The following is a 12,429-nucleotide window of genomic DNA, read 5'->3' on the forward strand; positions in this document are numbered from 1 at the left end:
ACAGCCCTTAGTTCTCCTCTGGTCACTCTCTGTCCCTTAGATGGTTGTCTCAGACGCCGCTTCCTCCATTCATAGCTCTGTCTGCCCGTGTGTGTGTGTGTGTGTGTGTGTGTGTGTGTGTGTGTGTGTGTACATGCATTTATGTAAACCAACCAAGTAGCTTTTCCGGGGGCTGTTCTGTGAGGAAAGGTTATCAAAACACAACAGTGCAGTGGGAACTGTAAACATGCATGTGCACAGAGTTGAGGCTGAGGGCCATTTTCCTTTGCACTGTACTGTGCAGCCATCCTCACTGCAAACATTCACTGTCAAATTACACCTGGTTATGTGCAGTGCCACAGATAAGAGCTCCTGAACACGCCTGTGTTCACCTGCGTATTTTTCCTGCACCAGTACCAACAATTCTGCCTTATTGGGTCTGTTGTGTTTATCTTGATTGGAGGTAATAGCCCGCAGTAGCTGTGCTGCATTTTTCACAACAGGATGATTTTGTGTATTTACTCTAAGCTTTCAGAAAATGCTCCGTACAATGCTATAAAAAAAAAACACTTTTCACAAACTCATAAGGAATCAGAAAGTTGCTCCATCTTATTCTTTACCACCACCAGCATTTCCACACCCACTGTCCCAGGGTTGCTAATTAAATCCAGAACTGCAGGTCTGTGCAGTAGTACTATATTTTACTACAGCCCTGGAAGTGTGCGCTGTATTAAAGCTTGAAACAGACTGGACTCAATTAGACTGGAGTAGTAGTTGAACTGTTGAATGAAGGAGGAAACTCTTGTAATTCTTTCTGGTCTACAGACGAAGGTCGAATAAGGTCAAAGTAGTTACTGCAGTGGTTTCTAGAAAATTGCAGGTTCCACATTAAAACAGCACCCAAACAAACAGGATGGGTTTTATAAAACTCTAGGATGTTGTTGAACTATATGGATATACATTATCAGTACTTACATTATAAGTTCTTCACCTCCTAAAGAAAACACAGAGGCTCTATAATATTCTGCTCATTTTGTTTTATTGCACTTTTAACCATGATGCAAAGAAATGAACAATAAAATCCACAGAAACAATGAGTTGATATAAAAAAAGAAGCATTTTCACCTCAAGAACACATCATCTAATGTTTCTCCATGGATCCACCCATACGTCCATACACACTGTACTGACCTGATACAGGACTATGGAAACTTAGACTGCATAATAAAACCCTTATGGAAACAGATGGAGTCAGCACACACATATATATGTAGACCTCCGCATCTTATTTATAGCTCGTACCTGGGAGAAGTTCAAACCTTTCTGCTATGAAACCAGACATTCAAGTATTTCTATCATTGCACAGGCACTAGATTTTTCCTACTGTATATATTAACTTTCAGCCAGTGACTGAATCGCTGACACCAACAGTTTAAGCTAACAGCTGTTGGTGATGAATGAAATATACATCCTGAAAAATAATCTTTCCACAACAGCAACATCTGGACATCAAATATATTACAAAGAAACAATAATATAAAACTATTAGTGTCACATTTGGTTCTTGGTACCATAAACTTAAACCTCATATCCGTTGCATTGAAAGACTGAAATAAAAACAGTAGTTGGTTAAATGTTGTAAACAGAGGCACAGAGTTGCTCATCTGAATCTTACCAATACTTGTGGTGGCTGTAAACCAATTAAAAGCTTAAAAAGGGGTGAAATATGGAGATGGTTGGTTTTACTGAGAGGCACGGACCTGGCAGCTACTTTTGCACATGCTCAGTTTGCCCTCTTTTGGACAAATGAAGAAGTACACCTCTGTGATGTGAATTTCCATAGTTGTTTTTAACAGAAAAAAAAATGGTGCTGTGTTAGTATTCATCTCAAACAATAAATATGAATTTTAATAAATACTCTCTCAAGGACATTTATGGGCAAAATTAATGGACAAATCCAGGAGTAAACCTGCACTCCAATCACATATTTCCATTCTGAATACCGATGGTAGAAGCTGAAACAGCTCAGCAGAAATAAAATTTATTTAAAAAAAAAAAAAAAAAAAAAGACACAATGCAATAAAACATTTTGCAGCAAAACTCAGAACATTATTTCGATAATTAAGACAACAGGAAATCAGCCTCCACCTCCTCCTCCACTGTGAATGTTCAACCGAAACACTTGGAATACCAACAATACGTAGAAACACATAATTCAGCTTGTGAAGAGAGCGGAGGGGGAGGGTCGGGAGATTCTTTACAAGTCCCTCAGAATTCACTGAATTCAAAAAAGGGTCCTGAACGAGACAGAGAGAAGGCGTCTCTTGCAAGACTTTCATGGTTTGGTAATGCTGCGGTGGGTCGGTGGGTGTTTGGGTCAGCTGTGGTGATACTATCCTACACTAGAGTCAGGGTTGGATATTTTAAGGAGTCTAGGTGATGCGGGGGTGGTTCAGTTCTGTCTGGGCCAGAAGTCTTCGACATCACCTGCATCTGGAGCGTCAGCGCAGCTAAAGTCACTGCACTGTTTGTCAAAGTCCAGCCCTATCCAGCAGGCTTCCATTTCCAGACAGCTTATATTTACCTCAGGCAGGTGGGCTTCCCTGTAAGTTCAGCGAAAAATCAAGCCCTCTGGGGAATTCGCTACAGATGGAGCTCATCTGTGCCAGTTCAGTTTTAAAAGAAAGACTGGATCTGCTCAGTCCAGCCTCTTATCACCAGGGATTCAGTCCAATCCAGCTGCCAGCGCCCCCAGACAGCTACCTCCGTTGTGGGCCGGTGTGAACGTGGTCTGTCCCTCGGTCCGCCTGGAGGTCGTCCTCCACCACATAACTGTAGCCCTCCTTTTCAACGCATTCTGACAGCACATTCAGCACCTGGTGACACAAGACGAGAGATTTAATTGTTTGTCAACATCAGAGGTCGAGTCCAAGCCTTTAACGGCCTCTTAAAGAGACACACTGAGCGGCAGTTTCACTGAGAAGACTGATATTACAGTTAGCAGTTAGCTTAGCTTAGACTGGAAACAGGGGAAATGGCTAGCTTAGCTCTGTCCAACAAAAACCATCTCACTAATTAACACATTAGATCTTGTTTGTTTAGTTTGTATAAAAACTGGAGAGTAAAAAGGTCAGTTTGTGTTTGGAGGTGCTGGTAGGTGAATTTTGTCAAAAATATAAAAAATAAATAATCAATTTATCTGCCAATTATGTTCATGTTTCCTGATAAATTGATTGATTGTTTAATCTTAAAAATGCCAATTCACACAGAGCACAAAGATATTCAGTTTACTGTCAGAGAGGACTAAGAAGATCAGATACCGGCCAATTGATCTTCTGCAGATTGATTAATTGGTTGACTGACTTATTGTTTCATCTCTAATTTAACGTTTTAAGTAAAAAAGATAGAAAAGCAAAACATTGCGCATTGCACAAGCACCACGATAAAATGAAGTAGTGACCTGGCGTAGCCGTCGGTCCATGGCGTCCAGGTGTGGCTGGATGAGGATGGGACTGAGGCGGTCCCTCACCAGCGATTCTGCCATGAGCATGGACAGCTTGTATTCTTCCTTAGCCAGCAGCTGCAGACGCAAGTGGGTCGACTTCCTGACCCTGCAGAAAGAAAGCAGCGGGGGCGAGAGGAGCGTCAGCGCTGCCTCACGTGCAGCTATATCCAAAACTGATGGTGTGAATGCAACAAATCACATCAGAATCCTGCTTGTGTAACTGTAGCAAGATAATGTTTTGGGCAATTAGAAAGTTTAGTAGCCTCACAAAGATTATCTTTATCTCCTTTTTGTCCCTAGGGATCAAAAATGCCATCACACCGTTCTAATCGAGCTGCATGAAAGCCTCACCTGCAGCACTGAGTCAGTGGCACCAGGATGGACATCTCGTCGTGGGAGTGCTTTCCAAAGCTGGAATGAAAAACAGAAACATCAATTGTGATCACAGACGAGTGTTTCATTTTCCCTGCGCTGTCGTACAAGCCTCTGTTTGTCTGCAGCTTTTATGGCGTCGGGTTTTTGATTAGTGTGAACGTTCTGCAGCAGCTTACACACGTCTGTTGTCTTGATGCTCACCTGTGTACTACATATATTGTTCATGCATTCATACATGCATAATCTTATGCTTGTAAAATCATTAAAAAAATTGCAATTTAATGAAATACTTAAAAAAAAAACAGTATTACACACTGATCCACTGTACATAAGCTCATTATGATTACAGTTTATGAGTTATATATGTAATGCATTAAAGGTCAATGCTAAAGTGCTTTAAAGCCTCCATTCATTCCCACTGCATCTATAACTCAACCCAACACATTAAGGTTATTGAGTTTTTATGCCAGTCAGCATCACTCTTCAGGAGATACTCATTCAATTAGCTCATTATGTTCATGACAACTGCTTGTTTCTGTAATGCACTTCTATGTTGTTATTAATGCAGATGTGCAAATACACTGAAGCTAAACCGTAAAGTAAAAGCACGAAAGCTGCAGAATCCTGAACGACAAACGGCACGACGAGCTGCGGCTCACCCTCTGCCGTTGTCCAGATGGATGATGAAGGTCTCATTTCCAAACTTTTCAAACGTCTCATAATGGTGACGATCCATGTTCCCTGTGTTGGAATAGATGTAAACAATTCAGGGGAGAGTAAAAAAGCAAATATGTGTTAATGTGTGTGTAGTGTGGATACTTATACGACTACATCCTGGATACACCAGCTGCTCAGTAAGAGAGGAAAATCCCAGCATGCATCCATCTGTAGTTCAACAGTGTGAGAAAAGCGGACTCACCCATGAGGAAGTCAAAGATGGTCATGTCCATGATGTCCAGCAGTCGCGTCCCGCTGTCATACGGTGGAGTCTGTTTGACCTCCTCGCAGTAGTCCGGGTCCACCTCCCATCTGAGGATTTATCACACAAACATCTTATTTATATTTTTAAATCTGCTGGAATTTATGCATCTGCTCTGCAAAGACATCAACACAATCCAATCTGTTTCCGCTTGTTTCTTCCTAATTATTTTTGTGCTGTGATGAATTTGGGGAAACAAGTTTTTTATAAAATCGTGACAATGAAGTGCTTCCTTGCGTGGAAAGATGTGCACAGCCTGTTGTTCTGTATTTGGATGTAGGTCAGCTGCGACACATGGTGTAGAGAAAATCTTACACATCACAGATCTCTCGCTCAGCTCTCATGAGTTATTGCCACTGCGAACTGACAGTGAGTGTCATAAAAACCCTCAGATAGCTGTGCTCCTACTGAGCGTCAGTGAACGCGGCGCTGTCTGAGTGCGGGAAAGATCTCTTACTCTGCCTTCTTGCGTTTGTGGTAGGAGCGTCGCCACGGGTTCCTCCAGGTCTTGCGCTTGGCGAGGGCCAGGTCCGGGAGGAAGGCGGCCAGGGATCCTTCTATCTGGTCTGGTTTACCACACAGAGCGTGCTCAGTGGAGCAGTAGTATGAACACTCTCCGTAGAAACACACGTTGTTGGCTGAGATGCAAAGAAAGAACACACACTGTCGTTTTTGTTTTGTTGAACCATTGGGAATATACAATATATATATATATTCTATTATGCTACTCAGTGTTAAATATTTCAAATGTGCCTACACTCTTTCTGCCCTTTAGGGATGCACACTACATATATTTAATGCCCACTTTGTACAAGATTAAAATTACCTGGGGACGTTCAGGGGACTCGTATTAATTGCTGAGATTGTCAGTAATTTTAATCCTAAGAGAATTCTCCATGTGTATAATATATAAAGTAAAAAGTTGCATCGCTAATTAACTGTCGTGCTTTGGTGCGAGCTAAAGTCCCCTGATAATACTAATCCCATGCAAATGAATAACCCAGTAATTCAGGGCACAGAACTCGCTTTGCTCCACATTATGGAGGGAACCCTTCAGTTTCACGGGGCTGTAACTTTCTGCGTGTTGAAGAAATTGTGCCGAGGTCGTTTTATTATTGTTTTCCTTCTGAGATTGTCACATTCAGTTGATGGTTGTAGAACGGTGTGTTTCCCCCTGCGTTGTGCTGCACAAAGATCTGGTATAAATTTGTGCAGCAAAACCAGTGTCAGGGCGTCTTGGTGAAAGTTTTCTCTGAAAACCTGGAACTTGCCCGTGGTGTACCTGGCGAAATGAAGAAGGTCCTCCAGAGCTTTTTGTCTCGTGTTACGTCTCTGATCTCCTTTGTCATGTTGACCAGCCTGCCGGCCACGGGAGGTACGCGACGGAAGTCCAGGATCCTGCAGGACAGAGACAAATACTGAGGGGTTAAGCTCTGCCTTCACAACACAGCAGATGTTTTCACACTGCGAGGCTCCTTTGGGGAGGCGTGTCTCACAGTTTGAACTGAAGGGGGAGCTCGGAGAGAGAGACGTGAGGCAAAGATACTCTCAACCACGGGAAGTTAGTTATAGTAGTACGGCCTGCTGATTTGGGCCGCTCGCCAGCAACGCCAGCTGTTGCAGGAGTATCTGCGACACACAGCTCACGGGGGAAATGAAGCGACTTTAACCCAATGAAAAATACACACTCTTTTCTTGGGAGTCATATCTTGGTCAAGTCTGAACTAAACAGACATGATACACATATTTTTACATTCAGCGTGACTCACACCGACCCAGGAAACCGCTCCCCCCCCGTCCATCACAGAAATAGACGATCAAGAACCTGCCCAAGAATCATCACGTCAAGTTTTTGTGAGTATTGAAGTGATCCAGTGTCTTTACTCCCTTTGAGTGCTTTGCAAACAGGAACTGCTCATAGCTAATTTGGCAAATTTTTAATGGGGACAATTTTCCACAACACAAAGAAAACAGGCCATAATGCCAAATGTGGTTTTATAATTATTGGCTAAAAATAACTATGAAGGTTTCTTTGTTTTACACTTCAGGAGAATGTTAGAAAGTTTTTAAGAGCGTCGCACGTCCTGAACAACTGTCAATGAGCTTTTTGTTGAGTAGGAAAACAAGATGTGACCTGAAGTCAGACTCAATCCCACAATCCCGCCTCATCCATCAGGCCACCGGGGCAAAGCACCGACGTCGAAGCAGAAATAATGTAGTCATGTAATTGAATGTCACTGACAACAGGGGGCACTGTGACATAAATAATGACCCGACAGTCACACCACATGGTGGTAAACCTTGCAGCGGTTTGTATGTGGCTGTGACACATTTTAACTTCCACACTGGTTTAATGCCCCTTCACCATGTAAATTCCCACTCAACCTGGAAATTCATATCAACACTGCACCTCTTCTGTCATTTTGCGTCATTGCATTATTTTAATGTTTACGTGTGCGTGAGTGTTGACAGATAGAAAAAGGTTAAGGAAAGATGGTGTGTCTGTCTCCCTGTGTGCGTGCCACACACCTATTTTATGCATGTGTAGCCTTCTGCCGTCAATACCATCCAGCTACAACTTCAGCACAGGCTCTTTAAAAATTGATGCCCCTGACAGCATCTAATGGCCAAGGCCTGAGGGCAGAGAGACACAGGAAGAGAGGCTGAGATTAAAGATGGGGGGCAGGAAAAGAGGAAGCGAGACGTGGGAAAACCAGGTGGAAACAAGTAGAAAGAGAAAAGAAAAAAAAAAAAAAAAATAGAGAGAGAGAGAGAGAGCCATTAATCGAGAGCCCCTTGTACAAATGATGCCATCAAGTAGCGTGCTGGTGGGTGGAGTGAGACAGACGCACACAGTCATGTCTGAGTCCTCCTAGCTGTCAAACAGACAGAAGGACACAGGAAGAAGCGCCGTACAGCAATGTTGGGCCTGCTGGGCCTGGGCCCGGTGCCATGCTAAAGGGAACAGCTAGAGCTGGCTTCAGTTTCCTTCAGCACTCATGCTTTTTTCTTTTTTTTTTCTTCTTCTTCTAGTTTTACCCCCTTGATAAACCTTATTCCCATGATGCCCATGTTACGCTTGGGTTATATTCAGGGTGGGATTGAAATGCCTGTGCATCAAACAAAAGTGGGAATCATCACATTCACATATTCCCAGCTGAAAAATGTAAAAGATCCCAGTGGCTCTCATGAATATGGAGCTATATGGTTTAATATTTTAAGGTCATATTGTGCCTTGTATTGTCTTTATATCTGCTGACTACCTAATGCAGCGATGCCAAGTGCACTTCCCATCTAAATCTAATCATATAATTAATGAAGCTTAAAGCGATGTAGCCTATATAATAAAATACAGCGTCTCTGTGTGGGTACGTGTGCACACGCCTGTGCAAGTGCTGCTTTAAAAAGAGCCTGAGTGTTTGTGGGCCCCCTGGGAGGCAGTGTAGCCTGTGGACCAGCAGCAGCAGCAGCGGCAGCAGCAGCTCTGTAGCCAGGCTCTAATTTAGAACAGACAAAATAAGGGAAAAAAATAAAGCGCTGCTTTTGGCAAACCCTGCCTGGCTTATATTTAGAATGGGCACAGGGCCTTTCATGCCTTTGGTTTCCTCCTCTTCCCCTTAACCCACACATATGCCGGGAGTGTGTGAGCGTATTTTCATGTGTGTGTGTGTGTGTGTGTGTGTGTGTGTGTGTATGTAGAGGAGGCCCAGATGTGTAGCAGACTGGTGTAGAAGGCTGCTGCTAATGCAATTGCTGCTGAACTGTGTCATTGTGCCTGAAGGCAAAGCAGATTCAACATCACTAACCTCTGTGGGCCCATGTGTGTGTGTGTGTGTGTGTGTGTGTGTGTGTGTGTGTGTGTGTATACTGAATGTGAGTGGACATGAGTGTGTGTGTGTTTGACCTCAGTATCATCTTGTGTCACCAGCATTCACAGCACAACACGATCCCCTTGCTCATAATTACGTACAGTCACAGTGACATCAGCTTGACTTCAAAGCAACACCGCCGCTGAAACTCTCTCTCTCTCTCTCTCTCTGTCTCTCTCTCTCTCTCTCTCTCTCTCTCTCTCTCGTCGATCAGAGAGCCTCACGAGGTTTTCTCTTTTCATTAAAGTCTCTCCAGCAGGCAGGCCCGGCAGGCTGGCCATGAAGTGTTAGCCTTGTAAAGGCAGTGAAGTCAGAGAGCACGGTGGTTAGCTAAGCAAGGAGGCTGCAGTCATTGTTCAGTCAGATGCTGGATGCGGGAGGGAAGCATTCATTCTCTATGACTCATGGCCTCTCATGGCCTCTGAGAGCTCGCAGCCTCTACTGTACGGGGCCCCGGCTCACACCACTCACTGTGCTCGAAAGAAAGATGAGCTTCTGAAGGACGGCAGCGGTGAAAAGGAAAGGAAATGTACAGGTAAACACGCAGAGCACACGGAGGGCGTCTGGGCATTGAAGAGAAATGATAATGCCTGCACACGTACACTGGATCAGTAATGCTGGACTTGAGGGGACCTTACAGTCACAGACAAGCTTTATGGTAAAAACAGAGGCCCCTCAGGTCTGCTGTTCTCCCGGGTGTTTGGTCCGCCTGGGCGGTTAATGAGCTGACACTAGGAAGGCAAATTAGCAATCAGGGAGGAACGAAAACCTGCAGGATGCTGCCACCCCCCAAGGAGGGAAAGAAGTATTTGGACATGAAGGAGTCATAGAGTTGATTCATCAGCTTTTTCTTTCTTTTTTTTCTCATTGAATTGAAAATGTTTGTGACCTCCACTTTCTGCCTGAGGGTATTAATCTTTTCATAACCTGTAATTTAATAATACTTTAGTTGAACTAAAATTACTACTTTAGTTTGGTTCAACTATTATTCAGCTTCCGGCTTGTGTCAAATCCTCATCATTAGACCCTCGGTGTTGCACTACACGCTCTCTCACACGCATCGCCTGAACACCTACCTGTCCAGGTGGAAGGCAGCGATCTCAGCGTTGTGTCTCTCAAAGTCAGAGAAATAGAAGAAGTCCGGAGGCGTCTCCTGCTCCCGCGTCTGCCTGCGTGGACACAAGGACAAAGGTCACGTATAACTACAGCGCAAAGCCAAGGTTTAGACGGTTAGCAATAGGCTAAAAGGCACAGTGTTAACCTCACAACACCACACATTTAAAATGATTGTTTTCATTATTGATTATTTGGGCTACAGAACATTAAACTTTCATAAAAAAGACGAAGTAAACCAGAAACATTTCACCTGACAAGAGTGAGCGTTTGTCATTTCATCTGTAGTTACTTAAAAACTGACTTAATGTAAAACATAGAGCAGCAACATTCACACTAACAGGAATTCATTAATCCTGTAAACACACACTGATATTTGCTGCACTGTGACTCAAATCAGCGCAACTTCACATTTCCAAGGAAGTCTCCAAACCACAGCAGCCCAGGCAGCGATAAAACACCGCAGCTCTACGCCTGTGTACCTGATACTGTGAACAGCAGTTGTGAGCAATAGCCAAGACACAATAAACTTGTGTCCTTGCCTCGCAAAAAAGAAAAAAGGCCTTGGTGAGAGTTACTGTGGGTGTTTTTGTGGGGCAAACATGGAGAGAGCGAGGGACAATTCAAGGTCAGAGACTTCCTCCTCCTCAAGCATCCGCTCCTGTTCCCCGATCTGCACCTATTTCTGTCCGGCTCTGATCCTTCCCCCCAAAAAAAACTGCTTTTCACACACATTCTGCCTTAAAGCTCTTACTGGAGGGAAAAGAGGCTCTTAAAGGCTTAAATCCCAGAGCTGATGGAACATGGGCCAGGACGGGGCAGCACAGACAGGACGGCCGGGGTAAAAAATAAAAAATAAGGCAAAGTCAAAGGAAGCGGGAGGTGAAAAGACTCCCTCAGAAGGTGCTGCGCATTTTCAAAATATGTAAATGTCTCTGAGAAGTACGAGCAGTCCGTCATCAACTTGCAATCTTTTCTACAGAAGAGCTGCATATTTTAGTCATTTTTCCTTTTATCCTCGCTGCCTTTCTTGCTTTTTTTTTTTTTTTTTTATCGACAACAGCAAATACTTTCCAGGAAGGCGGCGTGTAATGATTTGGACTGCAGCCTCTGCCATTTCTGTTTCAGCTAGTTGAGGGAGGATGAGAAGAATGGAAACTATCTTGGCAACTTCTCTGTCTCTACTTCTCTCTCTATTCCCTCCGGATGCCTCTCACTGTTTATTTCGCTCAAATCCTCTATCTCACCTCCTCTGCTTCTCCCTCTTCCCTCGCGCAGAACTGTTTTTTCTCTTCTCTCTCTCTGTGCGTCCACAGCTTAATACTTTATATCTGTCTGCCTCACTCTCTCTTTCTCTCTCTCTCTCTCCTTTCCATCCTTCACTCCCTTCCTCAGCTGGCTGGCTGATTGTAACTCCACAGCTGTGTGGCTGACATTTGCACCAGTCATTAACTAACCCAACACGGAGCCCAGAAACACACTCATCCACTAAAAATTCCTCTATTTCCTCCTCTCTTTATCACTCTCTCTTTCCCCAAATCTTTTTCTCTATCCTCCATCTCGCTGCAAGCTCTTGACAGACAGCCACGTACAAATGGGCGGCCAAGTTTGACCAAAGTACGCGGAAAAGTATGATAAGGGTGATCAATTCTGTATTAAAAACAGCTTTGAAAACGGTTAAGAGCTCATCAAAAAGGTATTTAGTTCCCGTTTCTGCTGCAGGCTGCAATGATCAGCATCAAAAATTAACATATCCAGGATGTCACAGACTTGAACTTGGGACATAAACTATTCCTTCTTTTTATGTCTCTCAGCCTCTTTCCTCTCCTCTCCTCTCTCCTGCTCATCCCTCACTCCCGAGCGGCTGTCGAGGCTCTGCCAGTAAAGGCCGCGCGCTGTCTGTTGATTGTATCGCTCTCTTCTCCTGGATAGCCTCGCTTCAGGGACACAGCTCTCGCTCTACATCAAGGAAAAATGATACTGACTTTGAAAGCGGAGAGCGGTGTCTATTTACACCGGCGCTGCTCAGCACCACAACAAGACAATATCATTCAGTCCGGCGTACGAAGTGACTACGACTGTCTTATTGATGGGGACAGTTGTGCAAAGTCAGGCCCTGAATTTATTTCCCGCCAAATGTCAGGAAAATTAGTCTCGGATGAATAAATCAGTGATGTCTTTTAGAGACCGTGATATATAAAAGTTCGGGGTGAACTTCGGGGAAGTGAAGTGAGGGAGAGGTGGAAGGATTAAAGCTGAAATTCAATGATGGCGGAACAGTGTGAAAGACTAAAAAAAAAGTTTGTGTTTCTCTGTCCAACAATGGCTGAGTGACGGCAAGTACAAACATGCACTTATTTGCCAAGGATGAGAGGAGAAGATCGATACCACTCTCATGTCTCCAGGATAAATAGAAAGTAAATTCTTGCAGCTGGTTAGCTTAGCTTAGCATCAGGATAGGAAACAGCGGGAAACAGCTAGCATAGCTCTGGCCAAAGGTAACAAAATCTGAAATCTGTTCACCGGCATCCCTGAAGCTCACTGATGAATAGCTTTTATCCTGTCTGTTTAAAACATACAAACTCTGAAGAGTAAAAACACCTGTGGGT

General features: G+C 43.9%; 1 protein-coding gene across 3 annotated transcripts in view; it reads right to left on the reverse strand.

The window, feature by feature from the left end:
* Nucleotides 1–1,001: 1,001 nt before the first annotated feature.
* fam20cb (FAM20C golgi associated secretory pathway kinase b) overlaps nt 1,002–12,429 on the reverse strand; it is a 48,245-nt gene continuing 36,817 nt past the window's right edge. For all 3 annotated transcript variants that reach the window (XM_056366095.1, XM_056366094.1, XM_056366093.1), the window contains 8 exons: nt 9,784–9,876; nt 6,121–6,236; nt 5,296–5,476; nt 4,779–4,888; nt 4,519–4,600; nt 3,836–3,895; nt 3,440–3,590; nt 1,002–2,855 (listed from right to left, as the gene is read on the reverse strand). In XM_056366095.1, the coding sequence (XP_056222070.1) occupies nt 2,739–2,855; nt 3,440–3,590; nt 3,836–3,895; nt 4,519–4,600; nt 4,779–4,888; nt 5,296–5,476; nt 6,121–6,236; nt 9,784–9,876 (910 nt within the window). In that variant the 3' untranslated portion in view covers nt 1,002–2,738. The remainder of the gene's footprint in view (nt 2,856–3,439; nt 3,591–3,835; nt 3,896–4,518; nt 4,601–4,778; nt 4,889–5,295; nt 5,477–6,120; nt 6,237–9,783; nt 9,877–12,429) is intronic.

The sequence above is a fragment of the Seriola aureovittata genome, chromosome 21 (assembly GCF_021018895.1).
Source record: "Seriola aureovittata isolate HTS-2021-v1 ecotype China chromosome 21, ASM2101889v1, whole genome shotgun sequence".
NCBI classification, from domain to species: domain Eukaryota; kingdom Metazoa; phylum Chordata; class Actinopteri; order Carangiformes; family Carangidae; genus Seriola; species Seriola aureovittata.